General features: G+C 51.8%; 2 protein-coding genes across 6 annotated transcripts; one reads left to right on the forward strand and one right to left on the reverse strand.

Annotated features, from left to right (window-relative positions):
• Window positions 1–1,788: 1,788 nt before the first annotated feature.
• On the reverse strand, window positions 1,789–11,897 carry LOC119096723 (uncharacterized). Its single transcript, XM_037219626.1, has 6 exons — window positions 11,796–11,897; window positions 8,271–8,473; window positions 7,149–7,283; window positions 5,964–6,194; window positions 4,814–5,058; window positions 1,789–3,482 (listed from the first exon to the last, which is right to left on the reverse strand). Exons 2-6 carry the CDS (start codon window positions 8,445–8,447, stop codon window positions 3,158–3,160), a joined length of 1,113 nt encoding a protein of 370 aa, XP_037075521.1. The 5' UTR covers window positions 8,448–8,473; window positions 11,796–11,897; the 3' UTR covers window positions 1,789–3,157.
• A 58-nt stretch (window positions 11,898–11,955) lies between these two features.
• On the forward strand, window positions 11,956–14,880 carry dUTPase (Deoxyuridine triphosphatase). Of its 5 annotated transcripts, none has more exons than XM_037219631.1 (2): window positions 11,956–12,120; window positions 14,037–14,880. In XM_037219631.1, the coding sequence occupies exon 2, from the start codon at window positions 14,039–14,041 to the stop codon at window positions 14,555–14,557; it is 519 nt and encodes a 172-aa protein (XP_037075526.1). In that variant the 5' UTR covers window positions 11,956–12,120; window positions 14,037–14,038; the 3' UTR covers window positions 14,558–14,880. The 5 variants fall into 5 exon arrangements, with proteins under 5 accessions (XP_037075526.1, XP_037075522.1, XP_037075523.1 ...); XM_037219627.1 differs by having other exon boundaries at window positions 11,962–12,127; XM_037219628.1 differs by having other exon boundaries at window positions 11,964–12,115.
• Window positions 14,881–27,862: the final 12,982 nt, after the last annotated feature.

A 27,862-nucleotide genomic window follows, 5' to 3' on the forward strand; every position in this document is an offset into this window, starting at 1 on the left:
CTCTCAGCCCAGTCACATGTCCGTCACCGCACAATCACCAGTCCGGTCACATGTCCGTCACTGCAACCTCATCAGCCATCACATGTCCGTCACTGAACCCTCTCAGCCCAGTCACATGTCCGTCACCGCACAATCACCAGTCCGGTCACATGTCCGTCACTGCAACCTCATCAGCCATCACATGTCCGTCACTGAACCCTCTCAGTCCAGTCACATGTCCGTCATCGCACAATCACCAGTCCAGTCACATGTCCGTCACTGCAACCTCATCAGTCCAGTCATATGTCCGTCACTGCAACCTCATCAGCCGTCACATGTCCGTCACTGAACCCTCTCAGTCCAGTCACATGTCTGTCACTGCGCCCTCACCAGTCAGGTCACATGTCTGTTACTGCACCCTCATCAGTCGTCACATGTCCGTCACTGCACCCTCACCAGTCCAGTCCGTCACCGAACCTTCACCAGTCAAATCACTGTGTCACCGGACCCTCACCAGTCGTCACATGCCCGTCACCGAACCTTCACGAGTCCAATCACTGTGTTACCGGACCCTCCTCAGCCCAGTCACATGCCCGTCAACGAACCTTCACCAGTCCAGTCACATGTCTGTCACCGGACCCTCACCGGTTCAGACCAATGTTCGTCACTGAACCCTCTTAAATCCAGGCAAACGTTCGTCGCTGGACCCCCACTAGTTCAGTCATGTCCGGCACCCGTTCAGTCACCTGTCCGTCACCGGATTGTCACCAGTTCAGTCACATGTCCGCCACAGGACTTTCACCAGCCGGGTCATATTCACGTCAGTGGACTTCCATTGGTCTGAGCACGTGTCCGTTAGTGGGCTAATAATCGACAGCGACCGCCATGTTCGATAAGGTTGCCGGCAGTCCGTTACTAGTGATAAGGGTGGCGCTATGGATGGCTTCCAGACAGCACCGATCTCGCCTGCAATGCACTGCACGAACGACAAATATCTCCGCCGCCGCCCCAACGCCCGGAAAATGATATCGCGATGAGCCATTGCGACGACTTTGGGACGTCATAAAGAACTGCAGTGGTTTAAAGTTTGTGGGCGAATGCCCGGGTTATTGAATATGAATATGTCATAACCCTGCAACTAATTTTAGACGCAATAACCCCACAGATGACCGTTTTAGCCCGAACCCCTCATGTGAAACGTAGATCCCGCCGGGCCCCATCCTCCGTTAGAAACTGTACCACTCATGTATACGCGGTGCAAGCTAACCTTCATCCGAAATCTGATAAAGCGCGGCGTAATGCAATACTCATGACGATGCACGGCTAAACAGGCGCAAGCCACACAAGAAATTCATCGGTTATGTGAGGCCTTTAAGACACCATGGAAGCCTGCTTCAGGGGCCAACTAGCAGAGCATGGACCCAGGCAGACGCGAAATCGCGCGTCCCGGGGAGGGCGAGGACCGCGCCCGCGGCATCGAGGGCCCGTCCCCAGACAACGCTGGGAACTCCTCACCTCTCCTGCGGGACGAAATGGTGACGGCGAATGTATGCCGACCGTCCAAAGACAAAGCGCAGAGACTAGCAAGCGGCAGTGTCGTAGCCCTTGACATCCACAGTGCCAGGAGAGCCGCCGGGGTTGCCCATGCAGGACACAATGTCACTGGTCATGCAGATTGTCCGTCCTTGTCGCCCGCGTCCGGGCCGCCGGCCACCATGCTGCGTATGACGGAGATGTTCAGCGGCAAGTTTGCCTCGTCACATGCCCGCTTCCCAGCAGCTCAAGACAACATCCCTCTCAAGAAGACACTTGATCAGACACTGTGCATTATTGTCAGCATCGCAGTCGCTGCGAATATCCAACACATATCTATGCCAAACCTAGCACCACCTTGTTCAAGGGTATTCAGAAGTTGTTGGCGCTGATGAATACACGCAAAAATAATCAAGTTCGATGCAGTTGTCTTAAATATGTTCGGCACACAATTCAAAACAATACATTTCACAGAACACGTCTTGAATACATAACCCATTCATTTCCAGAGCCGGATTAGGCCAGCAACAGGATGCAAACTGGGCAACACAATTTCACACCGCGCAAATGTCCATGTCCTTAACTGAATCGCACGGCACGCGGTGACATTTTGAAGAAAAAAAGCTATGTACTGCCAAGTGTCGCTCGCCCTTGAGGCTTTTTTTCTTTATCCGTTGCGCCGCTTCGTTTTGGCATAAGGAAAGGCACTATGACTTAAGTTTTCGCTTTCCCACAGATCAGCCATGTTCTGTTCAGATTCTGCTCCGAAACGGCATGGAAATATGGATTCAAATGAAATTGAAATGAACGAGACTAGCCACTTTTCAAACGACCCAAAGTTCTCACATTCACGCCAACACCAGCTACGCACTTGACCAATCCAACCTACGTTCCACCAAAGAACTAAAAATCCACTTTCACCAATCCTCTCACACAAGCGTTAAAGCAAGTGACAGACGCCCGGCAGCGACTCATTAGAACTCACAATACTGGCCGCCGTCACACTGATGAACTACCTAGATTGCGCTAAATCAAATCACAACCGAGCAATCACATACGCTCACTGTCGGCTCCCACTGGGAGTGTTAGGCAAGCCACCACGGCAATGTCCGGTTCCTGACAGCACTCCCACGATCGGACGCGGCCTCCTGATCTGGGCTCATCTCCGCGTGATGCCGAGGCCTCCTTATCTGGACCCGCTCCGTCGCTGGCATCCCCAGATACCACCCTGTCCCGTCTGAGGTTACTTCGGGAGTATCCGGGGCTGAACCCGACCGGCAGAAGGAGGGTTGTACTCCGGCCGGGAGCATTATGACCGTGTTGAAATGCAGTTCCGCGGTCCGGCAGCCGGTCAGGGGCGGGCCTCAGTACAGTCCCGCCACCGCCCACCGGTCGGTCAAGGCCGGGCCCTGTCGCCCTGCCGCCCACCGATCGGTCAGGGCTGGGCCTCTGTGCAGCCCCGCCGCCCACCCGTCGGTCATGGCCGGGCCTCAACACAGCCCTGCCGCCCACCGGTCGGTCAAAGCCGGGCTTCAGTGCAGCCCCGCCGCCCACCGGTCGGTCAGGGCCGGACCTCAGTGCAGTCCCGTCGCCCACCCGTCGGTCAAGGTCGGGCTTCAGTGCAGCCCCGCCGCCCACCAGTCGGTCAGGGCCGGGTCGTGGTTGTGGTGGCGGTGACGGTGACGTTGGCCGCCGGGTCAAGCGGGCCGTCCGGCAGCTCGGCACGCTCCAGCCGCTCCGTCTGGATGTACGGCGTGACGTCCGGCCGGAACATCTGACCCAGCGCCACGTTCAGCGCGCTCGTGTCGTAGCCGTGGCAGCCCGAGTAGCGGTAGTGCGGCTTCTTGTTGAAGCGGCAGCCGCCGGCCTGCGCGCCCGTCGGCGCCACGCAGTCGGGCAGCAGGGCGCACTGCAGCCAGGGCAGCATCAGACGTCGGTGCACGTCCGCGGTGTTGAAGATGATCAGCGCCCTGTCCGGCACACGGGTCACACGCTGTTCAGCGGTCACAAATGGTACGGGCGGTCACAACTGAAACAGGGGCGGTCACAAGTGGTACAAAGGCGATCGAAAGTGGTATAGAATACAAATACAGCCACGAGTGGTTCAGACTTCAGAACCATTCAAAAGTGGTGCAGAGACTGTCACACGTGCTACAGAGACGGTCATAAGTGGTGGAGAGATTGTCGCCAGTGGTACAGATGTGGTCACGAGTCGTTAAGATTTCAGGAGCTGTCACAAGTGATACTGGAGCGGCCGCATAATAATGGGGTTACACAGTGATGTGGTGGTCACACGAGGTTCAGGGACTGCCACCCGTGGCTCAGGACCGCCACACGTGGTTCAGGGACCGCCATCCGTGGTTGAGGCCCGCCACACGTGGTTCAGGGACCGCTACAGGTGGTTCAGGGACCGCCACCCGTGGTTCAGGGACCACCGCACGTGGCGTGCGCATGATCAGTCACACGAGGTGCACGAGTGGCAACGTCCAGGAGAAATCACGATGATCATATGGGGTAGGGACGGCCACACGGACGGTCACATGGTTTCAGGTGAGGTCACAATATGGTCGTGTGGCGCAAGGAGCACACTGACCACACGACGTGGACGGACGGTATCCGCGGTACATGAGCAGTCACGTCTAAGGAAGCGGCGCGGCTTGGTCAGCCATGTCGCATGGTGTATGGACAGCACGGCCAGGCCGTGTATTCTCATGGAATGATGAGATCAGTTTACGAAGATGTTTAACAACGGCAGCACTTCAACGTCTCAATGGTGGTGCATGGTTGGCATGGTGCCAAGCGTAGCAAACGGTGGAAAACGGGGCAAATCGCCCGAGCACCGAAAGCGTAGACACCTGTGTTCAGCATCTAGCTCTACAAATCGCCGCGGTAATATTTCACCAGACTGTGTGACCATACAGCTCCCACGCCTAGTTACAGACGCAGAGCAGAGCGACTTCAATTAGATGTGCTGAATCAGAGGTGTACGCGCAGATCAGAGGTGTTCGCGCAGATCAGAGATGCACGCGCAGATCGGAGATGTACGCGCAGATCAGAGATGTGCACGCAGATCAGAGGTGTACGCGCAGATCAGAGATGCAAGCACAGACGGAGAGGTGTACCCGCAAATCATAGATGCAAGCGCAGATCAGAGGTGTACGCGCAGATCAGAGATGCACGCGCTGACCGAACCTCCCAGAGTCCGCATCCGTCGAAGGCCAGACCTCTCACAGGCCGCATCCGTCGGAGGCCAGACCTCTCACAGGCCGCATTCGTCGGGGCCCGGACGAGCAGCACTCACTCATCAGACACCATCTTGTGGAAATAGAACTGCTCGACGTTGGCGTTGAAGTAGTTAAACATCTTGTAGTGCGTGAAGGCGGTGGTGGGCACGGGCGCTGGCTCGTCCTCGGTCTCCTGGAGCCGCAGCGGCCAGGCCACCACGCCCAGCTGGCGCGCGCGCTCCACCAGCCGCACAGGGCTGCCCGGCAGCAGGCGGCGGCCAGCATCCAGCCACAGCACCGCACCGGCCTTATTCAGCACCTCCTGTCGGCGGAGCGGTGGGTTCGGCGTCAGGCCGGTCGCGTGGGCTCGGCTTGCAAGCGGTCGGAGAGCGGCACCAATCGCCGCCTGACCACAGACGGGCCTGCGTCTGACAGCTGAGCCTCCCACACAGGGCAGCGTGAGCGCCTGACGGGCAGACCTGCAGCCTGTCACTAGCTGCCGCCGTGTGCGGAAGCCGTCGTCACTGGCCGCCGAGTGTGAAGCCGCCGGCCGGGCTCACCAGGCGTCACCCGGTCCGAGGGACTTCTTACTTGTTCATGTCGAAAATCAGGCTGTTTATGTGAAGCTGAGCACTTTTTATGAAGAAGACGGTAGTTTACGACTACACCTCTGACTCGTAAGCGCTGTCTCATTGTAAAAAATATATCATGACTGGCCATCCATCACGGGTTACCCCATTCATAAGAACCACGACACAAACATAGCGCGTTCTCAACCACAATTCACCCAAAAAGAGCCGCTGCCTCACCAGCCACCACTAACTGACAGCAGTCCATCTACGCAGCCGATCACTTGTAGTCCCGCCTGGCCGGCGAGTTCAATGACGGTCGAAACCGTCCAGTGAAGGCCGAAACCGTCCGGTGAAGGCCGAAACCGTCCGGTGAAGGCCGAAATCGTCCGGTGAGGGCCGAAACCGTCCGGTGAGAGCCGACACCGTCCGGTGAAGGCCGAAACCGTCCAGTGAAGGCCGAAACCGTCCGGTGAAGGCCGAAACCGTCCGGTGAAGGCCGAAACCGTCCGGTGAGGGCCGAAACCGTCCGGTGAGAGCCGACACCGTCCGGTGACGGCTGAGGAACACCCTTCAGTGACGGCCGACACCCTTCAGTGACGGCCGACACCTCGCCCGGTGAGCTCGCGCGGCGCCCACGGCCAGGTCAGCGCCTCACCTGGATCACCACCGGCACGAAGGCCCGCGTCTTGGCCTCGTCCAGCTGGGACGGGTAGTCGGCGAACAGGAGCGGCTGCAGCCAGCACATAGAGCTGTTGCAGCTGGCCTGCAGCTGCTGACGCTCGTAGCGGCCCAGGCCCAGGTCGTACACGATAACGGTCAGCTGGGGCTGGTGGCGGCGCGCGCTCAGCACCAAACCGGTCACGCTCTCGCCCTGACCCGACCGCGCCTAAGGGCCACAATCGGGACAGCGTCACGCAGTGAAGTGACACGGCGGCTGCGAGAACATATCGGACGGTGTTCGATAAGGTAAGCGTACCCCTGGCACGCGTGGGGAGCACACGCAGACAGCATCACACATGTAGCGAAGCTTCGTCTTGCAGAGCAGGTTCCAGACAGGGTCTACCACTGTTAATACATTTCGCGCGATATCCAGGCCGCTCTTAAGTGCACTACCCCCACCACGATGTCCTACAGGTATCACAGAACAGGCTTCGACTAATTTATTCCTCAAGCACGTTCCAACAAACAGTCAATGTCGTTATATGTACCCGCAAATATAATCACCGCTATCTTCTGCGATCTTGTTTGGACTGCATGCGCTTTGCTCGGATCTATTGATACAGCAGTTTTACATTCTCAGGGAATAGCTTACAGGAACACTCTCCGTTGTGATGTTACACTCTTAAGACCACACCTGCCCTCCAATATTTTTAAGCAAAGCACAACTTTCGGGACGAGCGCATCACCAATGTTGTTAGTTCATTAATTTGATGCAGGCAAGAGCGGCCTGAGCTAGTGATTTTTCGGCAATATGAGTTCTTATGCCGACAGTTATTGACTTTCGATATATTTCGACGTACTGGTTAAAAGACGCTGTCATGGCATCATTTGATCACTCGGGAACATAGGCATAGCTTACAATGACGATACAACCAATGTTTGCTCGGCAACGTTCTTTAACCGGTAAATCCTGGCATATGGAAGGTCCGCGTAAGAACTCCCAACGCATAACTCATTAAGCTAACTTTTCACACCCGAACGCCAGACCCGGCGACCACCATCAACAAACAGCGGCACGCGCCACCGCCTCCGGCGGCCGTCCTGCGGGGTAGCTCCCCCGCCGACGCCCCAGCCGGGGTGCCCGCGCGGTTCCGGGCCAGCCCACGGCGACGCTACTCACGGCTGTGACGACGACGGGCAGCGTGACATTGGTCCACACGTCGGCCGGGTAGAGCCGCGGCGCGCGGGTGAAGCCTAGCGCCACCAGGTACTTGTTGTCCACCTTCAGACGCGGCTCAGAGGAGCGCAGCGAGTCCTGCCGAGGCGCCGCGCCGCTCATCAGCGCCCCGTGGTCCGGGGCACGACACGCCCTCAGCGACACCGAGACTCGGGGCACGACATTGCCGGCTCCGTTATCAGCTCGAGGTACGGCACATCACCGACCTCCGCCCGCATGACTCCACAGCAGGGCCTGCTCAGGTACACTTCCTCAGAGCCGGGGCCCACCGTCAGCCGCCCCGGATCGGGGCACGTCACGTGCCAGGGAGACCGCACACCAGGGGGCGTACGAATGACACTACTCCCGGGCATGACATCGCACATCAGGGAACGTACGGGTGACACTGGCGCCAGGTATGACACCGCACGTCAGGAAACGTACGGGTGACACTGTCCCTAGGCTTGACACAACACATCAGGGAACACACGAGTGACACTACACCCGGGCATGACACCGCACATCCGGGAACGTACGGGTGACACTGGCCCCAGGCATGACACCGCCGGTCAGGGAACGTACGGGTGCCACTGTCCCTAGGCTTGACACAACACGTCAGGGAACACACGAGTGCCACTGCCCCCGAACATGACGCCGCACGCCAGGGAACGTGCCAGTGACACTGCCCCCGGGCATGACACCGCACACCGGGGTGCGTGCGAGTGATACTGTCCCCGGGCATGATAACGCACATCAGGGAACGTACTAGTGACACCGACCCGGGAATGCCACCACATTGGACGCGCCGTCCCCGTGCAGCAGTGATCCCCGCAGTGTCAATGACGATGGACAGTGTGGGGCAGCGGAATGTGGCGCGGCACACACACCACCGGCCAAAAGGACTCATCGTGCGACGACGCAAGACTTAACGCGACATCACATCAGCGCCGCACCAGGCCACTCCCATAATCGTCTCACGGCACCACCACCCATCGTCACTCGGCACGCGAAGCTCCTGACGACATCACGCGCTAGTCACGTGACGGTACGCGGGGTGAGGGCGGGGGGTGGGCCCGGCGCGCCCACCTTGAGGTTGATGTGCTTCAGACTGTTGAGCTGGCGGTGCGTCTCCGTCACGAGAGTATGTATGCTCGGCTGGCTGCTGTTGAGCAGGTACACCACGGTGAAGACGAGCGTGGCCAGCAGGAAGAGCTGCAGGATCGAGCGTACCCTGCGACACTGCATGCTGTCCGCCTGAGTCATGCAGACGCATCTCAGCGGAGCGCCATCTGTCGGAACACGCCGGTGTCGCTCTGAGCTCAGTGGGGAGCCAATTTGCAGAACACGTCGGCGCCGTCCACAGCTTAGCGGGGCGCCATCCGTCGGAACACGTCGGCGCCGCTCACAGCTCAGCGGGGCGCCATCTGTCGGAACACGTCGGCGCCGCTCACAGCTCAGCAGGGCGCCATCTGTCGCAACACGTCGGCGCCGCTCACAGCTCAGCGGGGCGCCATCTGTCGCAACACGTCGGCGCCGCTCACAGCTCGGCGGGGCGCCATCTGTAGGAACACGTTGGCGCCGCTCACAGCTCGGTGCACCCACAGCCAGGCGGGCGTGACGTCATATGCAGGCCAACTGTTCAGATGACAGGTGATGCAGCAAAGGATGGCAAATGACCCAGCTTCAGGCCTCTTGAATTGGAACGGGCAATGTGGGCTGTGTGCCCGGGCTATTTACGATACTTCAGCAGCCATGCCGTGGTCATTGGCAAAATGCGGGGGGAAGGAAGTGCTGTGCGGCAGTGGTATACAAGCTTGGGTAATTTTCACCATTAGCGTGCTAAACAGCAGCACAGATGAGTGCTTAACAGTACAATTCACAATCTGACCAGCTCCGAGATCTGCCAGATGATGCAGACAAATCCAGTCAGATTATCCAGTCAGATTATTGTCTGGAACACCATGATCAAATATTATTCTGATAATGTTGATGCATGTCTAGGGCACACATCATTTACAATACTGTTTGGCCAAAAAAGGCACAGATTCAATGTTGGCAGGCATGCCTAAAGGCATTGTGTCAGAGTCTCATTTTCACATGGAACAGGGTATATGGATCTGTGTCAGACCAAACTAAAATGCAAACTTGGGATCATAGTCAACAAGACTCAAAGTCAAGTGCTTAACTGATTAATCCAGCTAGGAGTCATACTTAATTTTGCTGTTAGGTCTTGTTCAAGATAGCATGGAATGAAGCAATTGCATCATAAAATACATGCTGTGTGAGAGCTAGCCAGGTGTAGAGGCTACGGCATATGGGTAGGTCTTCCCATCTCCATTATGTATTAAGTTGGCTTTGATGAGCCAGTTTCCTTTATTTGGTTCCAGTTAAGTTGGGTTGGGATAAGTTATGTTAAATTTGTTTGAGCTAGTTAACAGCATCAACTCCAAACATTAATATTGATAACTATGCTGCCTGGCAAGAAGTCATGCGGGCATATGGCTTGGTTAAGACAAGGTCAGGTTGAGTTAGGCAGAAGCTCAGTCCATCCCAATTTTATCCCAAGCTCTTCTATCTCTCTTGTACTATTTCTCTTATGGACTTTTTTACTTCCTCCTCTATGCTGGAGAGAACATTGTTAGGTTTTGCTCAGGCCATCAGCATCAAGTTTCTCACAGAAAAGTTGAAAGGGCAGACATCAGTAGAAGATACTGAACACATGCACCTATTTTTATCATGCATCTAAAAATGCTAAGGAAATATAAAATGTTCCATTGCCATCCTTTTTGTAACAAAATGTCCCATGGTCTAGATGAGCTGAATATGCACAAACAGTGTGAGTCCCGGACCCACCTGCTACACATCAGTCCATCATTTCCATTGTTACATACTCCATTTTTGACCCAAAATATTGCATCATAACTACTATAAATGTCCATTTGCAAAGACCTTGAGGCTCTAAGAGTACAATCCATGCCACACATTGCTTGTTGCAAGATGTCTGATCTGATCAGTTGCAAAAATTCCAGTGCAGCAACAGAAACAGCACATACAAAGCACATCTCACTTGCATTGTACATCATATCATTTTACATAAAACCATCATGCTTATTTGGTTAGGCAACAGTCTTCACCTTCACATCTTGGTGCTCAGTAACCCTGGTGTCTGTGTGGTCCTTCATATGTTTAGACATGGTCTACTATATGTATGTTATTATAATTGTTCTTTCTAGAAGCATCATACCCATCATTTTCAGTCATCAGGATAGCATCATACAATTTTGCTATATTCTTGTTGACATTGGTGACATAAACTCTTAAGATGTCATCCTTCATCAAAATTTGTGCTGTGATACCAGTATGCCTAAAGCTACCCATCTCACTGAATACTTACATAACAGTAATATGCTGAACCTGGATAATAAATGTGCCAAGCTTAGATCAGCCCAAATTGTGCTCTATTTTCAACTTATGTTTGCTTGAAAGTAGTTAAGGGTGCTTTGCTTGACATTACCTTTGCATCACTGCAATTTTGTCAGACTTTATCTCCATTCATACACCTGCTAGGGTTCCTTGTTTCATAGATTGAGGAACTATTTGGTCAGGAAGAAGAGGAGCCCAGAAGGAAGTATGCACTGGTCTCATTACAAGTGTACATGGACAGAACTATTATAAATGGTGCTTGAGTGATTTTCTGCACAGACAGCACTTCTAAAAACGCATAAATTTGCTAGCCATAGCTGAAGCAAGTAAGTCCTGACACTATGCCAGATGAGCAATTAGTTAGGCAACTGGGTAATGGCTAGAAGTCAGGCACAGATTTATACTGATGAAATGTAATCTGGATTTTGAAAGATCTGGATGTTGATATGGAGCCCATGTGCTGTAAATCTGGGTGGGCTATGCACCAAAATTACTGGGTGCCCAGATTACACGGTGTATGCACTGAGATTGTCAACATAATTTTGCTGATGGGTAGGCAGGGAATATTTCATGCGAGGTGTACTTTTTGCTGACTGACTGAAGAATCACAAAATTCAACATAAACCATGTGCAGCTTTTGATGCTGATAATTTCAAATTATTAAGACATACACACTTCCAGTCTTGAATCTATCTTGTGCTCCAGAAGCTATCACATAAATTGTTAAACTTGGCATACAACCAAGGCCAGCCTACAAAAACCAACCCACTAGGCCAGATGATTATGTGACATCAGTGAGCTGAACATTATTATTGTGTGCTAGACCCAGGCCTGGCCATATTTAGCTGAATTGCCAAATCGTTTTGCAGGACTTTTTGGAGTATCTTAAACTGGACATTACATATGAAACACAATTCCATAAAACCATCCCCTGTAACCCCATGAAATAAAGTTAGTGATGAATGTCATTAAACCCTAAGCATTGAAACTTACAGCACACCTAAACACACTGGAAATAATGCCACAATGCAGCTGATACAACCAACGTATTCGACGTAACGCGTATATTTGCTTGCGGCATGGGACCGAGATAATCAATATTTGTACTTGAATGTACATCCAACGAGCCAAATTTAGGAATTGTAATCCAGCCAAGCACTTCGAATGCAGCAAATATTAAATACCAACCTCTCCGGTGAATGACAGACGGGCAGTATAAGTCTATATATGGTCTCGCCCACGCGTTCCAAAAAGGACACAACAATTAGCATATGCGCATTTTTTGGAACAGTAGCGCCATAATACGAATAGAATTGAGCTCGTATCGATTAGCGATTAGCGCATTGTCTAGTTCTCAGCGTGGGCATGACTGTCTGAGTCCGATGTCCGCATTTTTGAATAAATTTCGATATAATTCCATTGATAAACGAACGTAAGCCTTGAAGGCCTAATATTGTAACTGGAATCTTCAGCTGCAGTGTGCAACCGATGGAGCATGGATGGATCTGGTAAGGTACCGGGTAAGGCCTTTTAAGTGAGTGCTAATTGGTTCGACGCTTCACAGCTAGACATTAGCTAGTCTTGAATAATTGTTTTAGTGAGTTACATGGCCTTTTTGTGTTAATATGATCAAGGCCGTCTATAAACCGGGTACAGCATCTTAAGTCCGGTGAATGTTACGTCATTTGCTTATCACGCGCCTGACAATTGACTGGTGACATATTTGGAACAGCTTTCGTGCGCAATTAATCTTCTTTCGCTCGGATTTTCACAGCGTTGTGTTCTGGATATCCCTTGGTACTATCAATCTCATGGCAGCTATTTGCGTCCCGCCTTCTTCCTTCTGTTTTTATCTCTTACCCGTCTTTGCACGCATATGCGTTGATTAAAGTAATGTTCGGCTACTGATTTAGATAAAGCTTGAAATCAGCTTTCCTTTGGCCTGTACTTTCTAATGCAATGTTCACTGATAGCTGGTAAGAGCACCAGAATGGTAGGAATAAGTGGCAAATGTGTATGGTGCAAATAAGTGGCAAATGAAGATCTCAGGATCGAATGAGTGACGTCATAGGATATCGAAAGTCCGCAGCCGCGCAGCGCAATTTGGCGGGAAGAAATAGATCCCCAATTTCAGCTCGGCAGCGACGTCCCTGTTCTTCTCCATCCGTTGGACATATCACTGAGATTGCAGTGTTGCGTCACCCGTATTTCATCACATCTCGGTGATAAATTTAAAATAATTTTGTTGTCCCTCAGTTGAGAGGTGAGCACCTACATACCAGGTCCTGGTACTGGTCCTAAAAGCGGTCGTACTCCTGCGGTGTTGATGGACCAGGCATTGTGTTTAGTTTCATCGTCAGTCAGGGAGCTCCAGCCCCCTGATCAAAATGTGAGTTGTAGCTTTGAAGATGGCATATTCTATTCATTTTAAGGGTAGGTTAAGCCATTTTTCCCTGTTTGGCCCCTCTTAGTTTGTGAATCCACTTCCATGGGTAGTAGGTAGGTAGGCAGGTATTGATCAGAATCTAGACAGGCAGGATGGTGTGAGGAAGTTGTAAAGCCTTTTTTGACCATAGACCACAAAGTGACTTACTCCTCTGCTAGGACCTGATCAATCACACCATTTTCAGGATGTGGTTTTGGCCACCTTTATAGTGAGTGCTACATGTTTGAAACAAAGTAGTCCTGGACCAGTGCAGCACCACCAGCTGGAAGCTGGGGGGGGGGGGGGGAAGAGGTTAGGAATGTAGAGATGAATGCAGAAGAGGAATCAGTCTTTGTTATGTTCATTTTTATGAGTGGTGCAGGATGAAATCACTATTAGAATGGTGGGTCTTCCCTGTTCCTTGATAGCTTTGCTTCTACCCTGGATGCCTTGATGATATCCAATCCATGAAGACCTCACTTGCTTCCTATGCCCACAAAAATGAGCTCTAGCTGTCAGTTATTAAAAGAGTTAGGATTAAAAAACACCAGTGAGGTGAGGATGTTGTTTTTTTAGAAAAGAAGTTAGATGCTTGGTAGCATTTGGAGGTTATATGGTCCTGACTATGGGTTTGCATAGCATCAGTGAGGTAGAGTTTTTATTAATTCCCAGTTCTGCAAGGGGAGGCTGGAACTTGCCACCAGATTTTGAGGATTTTGACCCCCACTTTTTGGTAGCCTTGGAGTCATTGACATGGTTAATGACCAGACACAACATCCAAAGTCTGGTGCACATTGCATTGTATTTTGGGCACTGTGCTGAAACTGGTAAGCTTATTCATTGTGTAATATCCATATATTGGGGTTTGACAAAGTTAGGTGGTAAATCTTCCTCACTCTGAAGTGTGGAGCTCACTCCATCTCAATGCATGCCCAACTGCAAAGATGGCTGTTGCGTGTGTGGAGGCACCTATGCATTTGATGCACTTTGCCTGTGCTGGGCAGGTATGCCGCTGACCGAGCTGGACCAGAACATGCGCAGTGACCACACGACCCGCTCACCGCACTCCTCACCCAGCGAGATGGGCAGCCCGGCCCGGACCGTGCTGCGCTGCGTGCGCCTCTCGCCGCACGCCATCCTGCCCAAGCGCGGCTCGCAGGACGCGGCCGGCTACGACCTGTACAGCGCGCACGACTGCGTGGTGCCTGCCCAGGGCAAGGCGCTGGTCAAGACCGACATCCAGGTGCAGCTGCCCGCCGGCTGCTACGGCCGCGTGGCGCCACGCTCCGGCCTCGCCTGGAAGCAGCACATCGACATCGGCGCCGGCGTGATCGACCGCGACTACCGCGGCAACGTGGGCGTCGTCATGTTCAACCACGGCCGCGAGGAGCTGGCCGTGAAGCGCGGCGACCGCGTGGCGCAGCTGATTCTCGAGCGCATCTTCTACCCGGACATCGAGGAGGTGCAGGAGCTCGACCAGACGGAGCGCGGCGACGGCGGCTTCGGCTCGTCCGGCAAACAGTAGCCGCGCCACTGCCGAGGGCCCGGCCAGTGGTTGAGTGGTGATCGCTTACGATTGAATGGATGACTCGGCTGGCTGCCAGTGTCGACCGCTTGCGATTGAATGGATGACTCTGGGCTGGCGGCCAGCCCAAGCCTCTGTGACTTCTGTGATTGCAGCGCGGATTCTCTGACGTTGGGTCAATGCTGAGACGTGTACATCTTTTACTGTTGGCTCGTGTACAAAAAGACATCTGCTGTTCGTAGCCGTGGCAAGGATCCGTACCTCGATATGTTTCGCAAAGTTTCATGTTTTACAAGTGTATGAAATACATCTTCTCCCAAGTGGCCAGTTATTCAGGGAAGGTTCAAATGACCGGGTATTCATGGAAGGGGAAGTGTGTCTGAACGTGAGACCTCAACGGCTTAAATGTTGAGGGTGACGTGTTCGGTATTTCGTACATATCGTCCCATTGTTCAACTGCCGGAAACTAGATGAGACCACAGGTATCCATGCTAAGGAAAGATAAGTCATTTGCCAGAAGACGTGCCACTGCGCGAAGTTTTGGTCCGTTTACCAGCGCCAGTGGGGCAAAATGGATAAGGGAATGGTCTAACAAAAAAATTAGTAGTCTTATTATTGCCAGATCGAAAAGAAAATGTTGCAAGAAGGCGACGCGAACTTGTGCAACTGCAACGGATGTCACGCGGCAGGAAAATGCTCGCGCTTTGCAGTCACCCGCAGCGGTACGGACAGCACGAGGCCGTGATAAAAACGGCCGCCGTCCAGTGGATCCAAGGCGTGGCCAGAATTGATTGAAATAATTGCAGCGTGGAGAGAAAACGCCTGGGAAGAATGATGGCACATAAATCGCGTTGGTGTACCACATTTTGTTGCCTGTATGCCTCAAAAGCATAATCTGCCAGCCGTTTCTCGGACATGCGACGGGGAAGCCATCCTGTACTTCAAATGACTACCAATAGATGGCGCTGGCTGCTCGACGGGTGCCCCCGCACTGCGGTACAACGAGCCGAATGAGCAGGCGGTGAGCAGCTCAAATGACGTCAAATATTTACCGAGGCTTTGGCCGGTGCTTCCCATTTCTACAGGAGCGAGTGGCTTAGAACGGTATTCACTGTCAACCCTTTCTTTCAAGGTATCCTCTGAAAACTTGAGTCGAAGCCCCACAAGCACCTGGAGCATAGGTCTGTTCAGGGACCTTCGCGCCCGGCGACCATCATTAGGTGGCGGGCGGCGGCCGGCCGGAGAGTGACAGCAAGGTGCGCCCGAGCGGGCGCGGAAGCGGCTGGCGGCCGGCCGGTTGAGGGTTGTCTCTAGTCCAACAGCGGACCTCCCACGCGTGAATTTATGTTGAAATAACAGAGCTGTAACGACCGACTGATCGCTTTCAGGTCCATTTTCACGGAGGACGAAGCGCCACTTCGGCTGGATTACTTCAAGCCCAGTACGGGACCTCCCTGCAGGCAAGATGCCAGATCGACCAAAACAGTACAAATATGGTACGTGTGCGCGCATGCCACACATGGAGACACGTATCGATCTTGATATGGCCTTGGCGGTTAAGCTTGCCGTTGTAAAAACGGTGTGGACGTATGCCGGCTGACCAGCTGAAAATCGCCTCAAGCCCAACAACGGATGTCGTCGCAAATTAGGTGCAAAACCACCCAAACTGATACAAACGTTGCACGCGTTCAGGTGTGTGAAAATGACCAAGCTGTATCTGCCGTGTCATCGCTTTCCGTGCCTCATTGCTATAAGTCCAGTGAAAGATCTTCCTTCAGGCTAGGTGCCAGACCGGCCAACACGGCACAAATTTGGCACACGTGCACACATGTGACACATGGTGGCATGTGTCGACCATTCTTTTAATTTGGTGATTCAACAACCCATTGTACAAGCGGCCTCGGTGGCTGGCGACCAGCTGGTCGATGATTGCCTGAAGCCCAACAACGGACCCTCCGGCAAATTAGGTGCAAGGCCGCCCAACCCGTCACAAACGTAGCATGGTTCAGTATATGCATATACCAGAGCTGTAAGGACCGTGTCATCGCTTTCGGGTCCCAACTTACGCATTATGAGGCGCAACTTCGGCTGGATCGCTCCAAGTTCAGTAAGAGACCTCCGTGCGGGCCAGATGCAAAAACAGCCAAAACGGCACAAGCGACGCGCGTGTGTACGCATGCGCGATATGGAGACATGTTTCGAGCATCCCATCGCTTTCTGGAATGAAATTGCCATGTCTCCATTTAAAAGTGCTTTGAGTGACAGGCGGCCGCCCGGTGGAGGATCGCCGCGCGGCCAGTAACGCGGCCGGGGTGAATCCGGGCCGGGGAAAATCAAATCCGGGGTGAAACACGGCGGTGGTTTCGACCGGGCGGAGAGTTCCAGAATTGTTACGGCTCAACCTGCGAACTCTCATTGCAAGATAAAGCCCTGTAGGTCGTTCGAGAAAGCCGTCTTCCCTTTACCACACACTCAGATGTCATCACCGCCTCTAGCACTAACTGAGTTGGATAGAAGCCATCCCCTCCTTGCCACGCCCGGTCTTCTCAGAAGTGGTTGGGGAGGCCTTTCCGGCCCCCTGCGCCTCCCCGTCGGGGCTCCGCCCATCCGGACGGCACGCTCGGCCAAGGTCACCGCTAGCTGACACTCGAGCTCGGCGGCTAGCAGGAGTGACATTTTTCAAAATAAGTTTGGGGAGGGCTCGGACTATAAGGTTGACCTAACCTGCACTAACATCTGAGTTCCCTCCGCATTTCAACCGTTTCACTTGGCTTTCCCGACGTCAACGATCAATGTTTTCAGGGCCCGACATGACCATTCCACAAAAGCCTCCCATTTCAAGCCAATGGGGAATCGCGGTTTGAAACGAGTTTAGAGTTGGGTGCAGTCCAACGGAAAAATTTTAGCAAGAATGTTCGATGTGATCGCCGGAAAAAGGTCTTGTTTATTGTTCATGGGCGAGGTTGTCCGAGGCGCAAACAGACAGCTTTATGCTGAATGGCCTGGCCAGTGGCATGTTCTATCATCAAAGTGGCAGAATGGTCGACACATGTCTCCAAAAGCCACGCGCACCACGTTTGTGCCGTCTTATCCGGTCTTGCATCTAACCTGCAGGGAGTCCCTTACTGGACTTGGAGCAATCCAACCAAAGTTGCGTCTCATGATCGTGTTTTGGGCTCGGTAAGAGATGAGTTAGGTCAATTACAGCTCTATTATTTAAATATACACGCACGCGGACTACGTTTGTACCAAGTTAGATGGTTTTGCATCCAATTTACCGAGAGGTCCGTTGCTGCACTTAGCAATTTTCGACCGGCCGGTGGCAAGCCATCGAAATCGTAGATTGTACAAGGCAGTATTAAATCACCAAATTTATAGAATGTTCGAAGCAATGTCTCAGTATGTCACATGCGTGCACACGTGCCATGTTTGTGCTGTTTTGGTCGGTTTTGCATCTAGCCTGTAGGGAAATCCCCTCCCCCCTGTACCTGATGTGGTTCCCGGCCGCGTGGCAGCCTGTCGCTCAGACTGCTTCGACAAAGAAGCTCCTTAATTTCAGTTCCGAAAGCAAAATAATAGGGAGGAGCGGACGTGCTACGTTTGTGCCGTTTTGGCCAGTCGGGCACCTAGCCTGAAGGAGGTTTCCTTACTGGACTTGAAGCCATGGAGCCGAGGTTGCGCCTCATTATGCTCGTGTTGGCACGGAAAGCTATGAGACGGCCGGTACAGCTCATTCATCTTCACACACATGAACACGTGCTACGTTTCTAACAGTTTGGGAGGTCTTGCACTTAATTTGCCGGAAGGCCCGTTGTTGGACCTGAGGCAATCATCGACCGGCTGCCAGCCACATCTGCGCCTGATCGGGTGCACCTTGCCGCCGCGTCGCCAGCCGGGCGGTCGCCCGTCGCCTGCTGGTCGTCGGGCACGAAGGAGGCCGCTTAGTTGACCTGTCCTTGCGCCATGCCCTGATGGGACTCGGTCGCGAGGGAGTCTCATTGTGTTTGGTATGTGATGTAGGACTTTCCAAGATGTCCTGAGCCCGTAATGGTCGCTGAGTGGTCTCAGGTCCTACCCGTGCCACCATGGCGCGTGTTGTCGGATCGCGTGACCAGTCCCATAGGCGGATCCTGGGGGAGGGGGAGGGGACGGGGTCATGGTCCCCTCAAAAAACTCTGAGAGCATGTTTTGGCCACCTAAAAAATTACCAGAACGTCCTAAAAGTTTCGTCTACTTACCTCAAAAGATGTACCTTAAAATAATAACCTACATAATAGCAAATACATAATAGCAAAATAATACCTCAAAATGAGTGTTGCGAGCTTTGTAAACATGCATACTGTATATAGAAGATTCAAAAGCATTTCGGTGCTTGAATGGTGTCCCTACTAGGTACTCGCGAGAGGCACCATGCACTGGAACTCGGATCCCACACCAGCCAGCTGGCGACGAACGGTTGCCCCCCCCCCCCCCAAAAAAAAACAACTCCAGGCTAGATCCGCCCCTGACCAGCCCTGTGCTTGGTTTAAGATGAATCTGTTAATGATTCACGAATCACGTCAGTTTTTGAAAAGTCTCAAGTAAATCGGCTCCTTCGCATGCAAATTAGGTGTGCTAAATGGGTCGAATTATGGTCTCTCCTACACAGAGCTATCTGAATCAAGCAAAGTAACGTGAAGGGCAAGTATATCGATTCAATTGTTTGATTTTTAAGGAAAAAAATTTGTACACAATCGCAATGACCAGTGCGAAGCATAATTACCCTACCTTGGCTGTGAACAAATGATTTACAAATAATCACTTAGATAGCACTCAAGCATTGCATGTGCAATAAATCAACGCTGAATCGATGCACACATCGAGGTGATAATGTAAAGCAGCACTGAATCATTGAGCTGAGATGCCAATCGACAGAAAGTCGCCTCACAGCAACTAAGATCCCGGTTTGAATCAGATCTGAATCGATCAAGAGTCGTGAATCAATGTTTAATTGGTTCCCCAAAATCTGAATAGAACACAGCATGGCGTGTAACAGGCCGTTGATCAAATAAGAAAGTCAAAAACCTTTAAAAACCTAATCATTTATAAAATAGTAATAGTAAGTTGTTCAATGCATTAGCGAGGAACATTACTCACATAGATAAGACAGTAGTAATACATAACCGTATTCCTCGGAGAAAAACCAGGAGAATGGAAATATAGTTAAGTTAATATTTCGGCAACATGCCTTTGTCGAAACAATAACAGAAGTGATTGTTTCGCTAAAGACACGTTGTCAAAATATTCATCCAACTGTATCTCCATTCTTCTGGGGAGTTTTTCTCCGAGGAATAAGGCTATTACCACAGTCTTATTTATCAAAATAGTACTATTATAGTGATAATAATAGCAACTAGTATATGCGCATGTACACTTACACGGTGCACACGTTTGCGAGAAATGTTTTATCTTCAGTGTTGCTAAATCGCTGTGATCCCTGGTATGATCGATAAATCCAGCTTGCGATTAATGTGGGACAAGGGCTTTGCAGAGCGAAGGCAGAGATGTAATTTCCTGCACTGATTTGGTCTCTGAACTAGGTCGGCACCAGGATGTATGGCTAATTGCGCTGGCTGGGGTTGCGTCATCCACTGTCGCGTGTGTGAAATTAGATGCCTCCAGCTGATATCCGAGCCAGTTTCATCATATTGGTTTGGAGTGGGTTCAGTATGACTGCGCGAAATGGCGGATTTAGTCCTTTTTCACGCCTGATATTAAATTTCTGCCTTGTTGACTGTGGCCCGGCGTCAGTGGACACCTTCATTGCCTGTAACTGATCCGGCGTCATTAGATGTTTTCAACCGGCCGTCGCTGGCGAGTGACGTCGGACCGGCTGCCGTCAGTGCGCCGTCGGTGTGCCGGTGAGGTGCCCCGAGCTCTCACCGGCGGCTGACCCGGTCACAGGGAGTGTCCTCCACCGTCGGCCCACTGCATAAAACGAGGTCGAAGCCATGTTTAATGCCAGGATTCCACCAGGCCCTGGCGATCAAGAGCATGTGCTGCGTGGTGTACGGTTGGGCCTGGCAGAGCTGTGTCGGGGTCCGTGTGGGACGACATTGGACAAGACCGTCGGAGCACGGAATGTGGGATGATATTGCCCCGACGGGAGGGTGTTACCACCGGCCTCTTTCAGTCGGGACCCGATAAACCCAACTTTGGTCAACAGACGTACTTGGGTGACACAAAGTCTGTCACAGTTTTCTTCCAACCGTTTTTGATTAGAAAGATTCAAAGTAGGAGCCCTTCCAAAGTGGGTTTGTTGTGTGTGCTTGCCTCAGCTCTCCATCGCAAGAATCCAATTTGGCAGCAGAACTTCGCGGTTTATTGCGCCTGTGTAAAGTTCAACGTGCCGTGATCCTCGGCACAGCCCACCCCACTTCACTGCCTGTAATCCGGCCCACTGGCGTGTGAGGGCCGCGGCTGGCCGTGCCTGGTGGTGGTCCTGACGCCGGTCGCGTGCATCAGGAGCGCTCCTTAAGGCGTCAGGTGTCTAGTTGGTGGACAAGGCGTCAGGCGTCAGGCAGCGGCGTCAGGCGCCTAGTTGGTGGACAGGGGACCTGTTTGTCCAATAAGTGACCATGCCTGTTGCGCTTTCGGCGGGACGCACCCGGCCGGCAGGCAGTGGTCATTGCTGACGAGCTTTAGTGAACGGGTTCGATACGCCAGTGGTCTCGGCTGGCTGCTGACTCGGCATGCGCCGCATGCTCAGCTTGGAGTGACCGACAGCTTGGTCGAGAGCGAAACCATCGGGTGGGGCGTGCCATTGCATCTGTGGCGGGACTGTCGCGTGGAATCCCTGGCGACGGGGCTCGGCTCGCCGGCGGCGGGCCATGCTTTAGCGATGAGACTGTCGCGCTAGCGGCGACGAATGCCGCCTCAGCGGCAGGACTAAGAGCTCAGACGGCCGCGCCCGGTGTGCCGGCGGAGCGAGGCTGGCCGGTGGTGACGATGTATGGCGCCACAGCGGTGGGGCTGCCACATGTCGTGCCCGGAGCTGGTGCGCCGGCCGGTGCAGGAGTGGTCCGGTGCTGGTGAACTCGATTGAGCGAGCTTCAGGTGAGACGACAGGTTCAGTTGACTGCCTCCTCGACTGAACGTTACGTGTTAACCCTACATTGACCGGGCTGCTCATCGGCACACCATTGGCTGGAGGGGCCGATTTGCCCCCCCCCCCCCTATAGCAATTCAAACAGTAATCGATATCGCCGTGGCATGCAATCTCAGACCATACAACGAACTTCAGTCCGATGGCTGTTTTAAGGTCACAAGTCAAGGCAGAATTCTTAAAATGCTACTTAGGAATATCTAACCGCACCCACAACGCATTTAATTCAGAAGCGTATCTCATAGTATGAAAACATTGTATCCTGGTGAAACATCCTGCACGGAAAGGTATCCAATGTTAGACACACCGTACCAGGCCTTGAGCCAAGGTCACATGCAGCGCAAATGAGAGCTGGAACATTGGTCCATGTAACTTTTTTATATATGTTTTCCGTCATATCTGCATTCCGCCTCTGCTCTCTTTGCTCTCGTGAACGATAGAGTCAAACAATTTTCATAGGATAACGCGTTGGTGAGGACTTTTTGACTGCCTGGTCGTCTATAGGCAAAGTTGGTCGCCAATAGAAAATATATTTCGAGTGGCAGTCACAAACGAAAGTGCTCATATCCAAGACATTAACACATTTACGCGGACAAATCTCCGGACAATTAGCGGGGCTGCCCAACATATATGTTGAAATTTGCGCAATGCACAGTATTGATATGATTGCCGATAGTTGGTATCAAGTGAGGTCAAATCGAGCCCTGGTCGATGACAGACTGAAAGTAAAATAAATCAAAAATCAACGACGGGGGTCTTCACACCAAGTTCATTTTAGTCGAGGTAAGTTTTGCACATGTCCGCGGACAACTTTGATTTCGATCGCAGATACAGATCGCAGACGCATCGAATGGTGTCGGCCTGACTTTGTTTCCATTTTCTTTCTTTCTCTTCTTCCGCAGACGACAACGCAAGATCCCAACAGACAGCCATATTCGTGATGTGGCGGGGTCCGAGGCCGCACTGAGTGAGGGCGCGGATCGGTTCAATGCCAAACACTTCTCTAAGAATCACATCGGAAGTGGGCATTCTACGGGGAACGCGCACCTGCCTCCGACGGCAACTCTGCCAGGCGGCGAGCGCTCGTCACTGCAGTGTGTGCTCGCGGCCCATTCTACTTTTCGCTAAGCTGTAACTAAAAAGGTTACTTTTTTGGCGTCCTGTCGTGTTCGTGTTAAGCAATCGAAAAACCTTTTACTGGCAACTTTTAGAACTAAGATTATTTAAGAACCGCGTGCAGTACACATGCCTCTCTTGTGCGCCCGTTCATGCATGGGCCCGCGTGCCTGTGATATGATCATACGGTGACATCGTGCAAGCCACAAGACATGGTGTCATTGAATGGCGACGGGGCTGGCTAGTGCACCGGACCCGTCGGTTAGCCCGGCCGTCTCCCCCTCCCCCCGTCCAACCGGAGCGCGCTGCTCGTGCCGCGCTCGACTCTGCGGGCCTCCAGCGGTCGCCATCAGCGACCCGATTGCTTCAGTCGGTCCGACAGGCCGAGCATCACGTTGATGAGCTCGGCGTTCCGCTTCTGCGGCTCGACGCCGCCTCCCAGGCGACGCAGGCGCTGGACGGCGACACTCAGGTGGTCCGCGGTCCCGGCGGCCGGACCACGCAGCAGGCGAGAGACGGTCGCCAGGTCTCGGGTCTCCTGTCGGCCAGAACACCGGGTGTTGGAACTGAAACGGATCTCCCGTCGAGATTTACCGTTTCGCTTGGGCCGCGTGAGGCAAAATGTCGGCCCATGAAATGTGGATCGGGCGCACCACCAATCATGGCGTAAATAATTCCAGGCTGGCATCAGCCCGCCGCGGTTGGGATGTAGTTTTCGAAGTCAGTACCGTTCGTAATGCGTGTAGTTGGGTCTGCCGAGGCAGTCAGAGCCAACTGCAGGTATAACGAGTGGAAGCGCCGCCAATTATCTGAGCCGCTGTTCGGGAGCGTTTGACGTCACGGGTCACGTTCCCGACGCAGTACGATGATCGTGCGTGGTCAACCAATACCGGCCCGTCGGCTTATGATGTGCCTCCGAGTGCGATCCGATAAGGCTCAAATTCGATTTGCGACCGATCTAAAAGAGACCCTATCGATTTCTAAAAAAGATCTGGGCCGTAAGAAATTTGCCTTAATTGCATATAGGTTTAAACAAAAAAGAAGGCACCATGTTTCTCAGAAAATGAGGTCAAAGGCCACACTAGCTTTCTTTATGTATCTACTTGACCTTACATATTTCGTTGACCCATGTTTTAGAACAATATAGGTATCAGCTTTCCGGTGCACTTTTCCCAAACAGTATACTCCGCAAACTGTTTTTGTCTAGAGCAAGTTGAAAAATAGGGTTCGTGACGTCATCCAATTATTTCATTTCCTTGATGTTTCTTGTTGGATTGCTGTGCGAATCTAAGACTAGCGGAATCGTATTTGGTCTGTAAATATAATTTACTTATAGACCTTTTCATTTTTTATTTAATTTACTATAGACTTGCTTTCATTAAATTTGAGGGGTTGCCGTGTTTAAATGCACCTATCCGTGGTCGCCTTGTGGAATACCCATTATACCAAACGGTCACCCACACCTTAGAAGTTGGGTGCTATATACGAGCGAGCTATTCACCCCATTCGAGTGTCCAATAGCGAACAATTAAGCACTGCGTCATGAGCTAATGACGTGTGAAACTCTCAGCTTGTCGAGCTGCTACAATTCCCCGAGCGCTTCACACGTTGCACTCCGCTCAAATGGGCGCAATGTGCGGACCCCTGGCGCGACGGTCTGCCGTCGACTCCCAGAGTCAAAGTTCTCAAATGATATCTCGGCTGCGAATCAGTTTTATTTTTTGTATTTCGAATTTTCGGCCTAAGCGCCAAAAGGAAGCTGTAAAAGCAAAGGGGTGTTCTACCGGAGATCCAACAATTACATCAGGAAAAACCCAGTCCACACCGAAATTCCTAAAAGACCAGAGAAAAATGCGCCACCTAGCCGCGGCAACTTCCCAAATGCCAACGATAAAAATCATTTCACGGCCCTTCTATACGCCAGAGTACCTTCCTATTACGCCATAATTCTGCGCGACACCCGTTTCTCTTTCGCCTTTATGTCGGATACAAACAACGCTCGTGCATGAGCTAAGAGCACTGCAACACGGACAGTTATATGGGCTTTCACGCAATGACCCTTTGCGTAGCTTTCTGTTAATATGAGCGTGGTTGTTATTATTTTCATGGTGCGCGATGTTCCATTGTTCATCCCTAATCTCGTTATCCGTTTAGTATCGTGTAACTATTCTACTAGGTTTTGGTCTTAGTATGGCCGTAATGTGTGACGAGAGCGCGATAGTGGCACTTTCATGACAGTGTTTTAGTCCATAACGTCACAGCCTTGGCAGAGCGCTTGAGTGGACTTGTTGAGGCTGATAAGCTGTATTTGGAGTAGCGCAGTCTGCATTCGTTCTAGAAAAGATAAAAAAACGGGGATTTTTTGTGAGCCCAACCTCTTAAAGTGTTTCAACCTCTTTAAGTCGCTTAAGTCTGCTTTCGTTTGACCATCAAATTGTTTTCGCATCAGTGGGGAGTGGCACGGCCGGGACCGCTCGCCTCTAGCCAAAGGTGTAAAAACACCTTTGTCACTACGTATATCACCAGGCGATGTCGGAACTTCCTGCGCATGGAGTTTAAAAGAATTGTTCGCCCCCCGCCCCCCGCCCACCCACCTAGGGATCCCTATATGCTGATTACAAGTCCTAGCGCACTGCACTGTGCATGTCCATCACTGTTATTTGTTTTACTTGATTGCTTGTTTCAGATTGGCGAGTGGAATCAACGCACATGCGAGTCGCGTTTTGTGAAGTTTTGGCGTGTGGCGTGCGGCTGCCTCAGATGAGGGGACAGCTACCGTCTGCTTGGGAGCGTGCCAAACGCAACATGCATGCCCCACAATTTGAGAAACGCACTATATATCCGAGAACTTTGATCTGTGAGTTCTGGATCCGACATGCTCCTGAAACCAAGATCTCTTTTCAAATTGGCTGTGAGACCTTTCAAGATCCGTGGGTTCTTCCGCAATGGTTATGTGGGATCCAGAATCTATTGACATGCCCAGGCATGTTGCCTTCATTGATTTTCGTGTCAAGCTGATTTCAGCTTAAAGGCCAGTTACGTGATGTTATCAAACTAGTAATGCATGTCAAACTGCAATCTACCATGACCTAGGCAAGTGTTCAGCGGACCTATAACGAGTGAAAGTTTTCCTTTGGGCTTCCCTGGCGATTAACCAAATCATACCCAGTCTTATGATTGGATGAACTGCTAAGAGAAAATAGAAGTGGGGTGGAAACACGAGCGCAGATGTGATGTCATAATGCAAGTACCAATACACGTGTCAATCACCTCCACTGCGTCCGTATCAGGACTCAATCTTCTTAACATGCCTCCTTGGCAATAACACGCGCCCCGGCGGCCAGTTGAATGCCTTTCGCTCGGGTAGGGGTTAGTTTGATCCCTTGACATACCCCAGGCTAAGTGAGCTAAAGACACCAAATTGACCGTATCCTAGTAAACCTTAATTCACTTGTTTTATTGCCCAGGCAACTATCTCAGAGATGTATGGCTCCGTTTAACACTATGGTGTCGTATCAGATTGAACGGTTCTTTAGATGTTGCCTTCATTGTCAGTCTTGCTTGTATTTGACCTGCCATAGGTCAGTGACCTTACAAGTATATTGAAATTTTCGTTCCAAAAAAATCCAGTATTCAATTGCCTACATCCATGCATAGTTTGATGCGGCTACAATGCACCGTTTGGATATCACTGTGCAAAAAACCTTTGGGGGTCAAACTGACCCACCCCCACCCGAGCGCGTGTCAAGACAAAACCGATAGCAAGCAGAGAAATAGCAACCAACTGAGAGCCCGCAACTCATCAATGTGTAACTCAACATCAGTGTTCCATAGTCCTATGACTAAAAATCCATCGTGAGATTAAATACCGGAACAGAAGCAGCTCACAGCTTCCTAAACTCATGTTCTGACAGAGGCTCGGCTTCGCACTATCAATGCTTAGTGAGGAAGGTGATACGTGGGGAATGCTTAACTTGTGTGCTGAAAATGGACGCAAGATGATCCTAACTCGTTATAGTATCGTCCGCTCTCACAGCCCGACCAAACACTAAGTCAGTATTTGCCCGTGAGTATTTGCCCAATACCTCGATAATAACAACAATAGCAATAATATAACGTTCGAGGCGTCCGAACACGTCGCGCCCCGCCACACGCCACCACACAAGGCCAATTCTCTCGCGCAACTGCTACTTGCCTGGCGCGTAGGCCCCCTAAACAACTGCCATACACCACACTTGTTTCCATTATTAGTTCTTCCTTACACGAAAAACCTGGTGTTTTCAGCGTATAAAGACCGTTTGCAATCGTCACCAGATCTTTCAGTTAGCTGACTCAATGAATGTCGCTGTGTTCAATGAACGCCATCGTTATATTAACGTGATTAAATAGCCTTGTGTAATTAAACGCATGTGCTTCTAGACATGGGCAGGCCAAAATATTTCCGACTTTGAATGTGTCTTAACTTACCAAATTAACGGATACGTTTCAGCTATTAATAATCTTACGTTTGCTGTATGCTGACGGGAGCACAGCAGACCCGATTTGGTCATGGCGGCACCACCCGAAGCGGGCTGTCAGGTAGCAACATGGCAGCCCACCATTATTCCTTCCTGACCGGGAGACGGAGTTTGCTTGTCGTCTCAGGTGACTCGCCAGGCTGGAATGTGTCCTGATGCGTGAGAAAGGAAACAGCTGGCTTTTGGCTGCGCTGCTGGCAACGGCATCGCCGATGGCTTTAATGAAGCTGCCAGCGAGCGTAGACTGGACGGATGCATGTGGCGCAACCCATCAATCAGGGTCCATCAGTCCGCCAGGCTGAGCTATGTCAGGGAACAGAAATTTAGCAGAACTGCTGTCGAGGTGTACACTGATTTACTCACCAAGACGATGGGCGATTTTGTTATCCTTGACTGAACTGAAGTGACATCTAACGCCATCATTAGCGGGTACCCTCCAACAAGGTGGAAACGGCTTTTGATAACTCGTAGACGATATAATTGCAACGTGCAGCTGGTTGCACGTGTCCACCTGCGCTAGTTGACGAG

This window comes from Pollicipes pollicipes, unplaced genomic scaffold (assembly GCF_011947565.3).
Source record: "Pollicipes pollicipes isolate AB1234 unplaced genomic scaffold, Ppol_2.1 Scaffold_4295;HRSCAF=5057_pilon_pilon_pilon, whole genome shotgun sequence".
Taxonomy (NCBI): domain Eukaryota; kingdom Metazoa; phylum Arthropoda; class Thecostraca; order Pollicipedomorpha; family Pollicipedidae; genus Pollicipes; species Pollicipes pollicipes.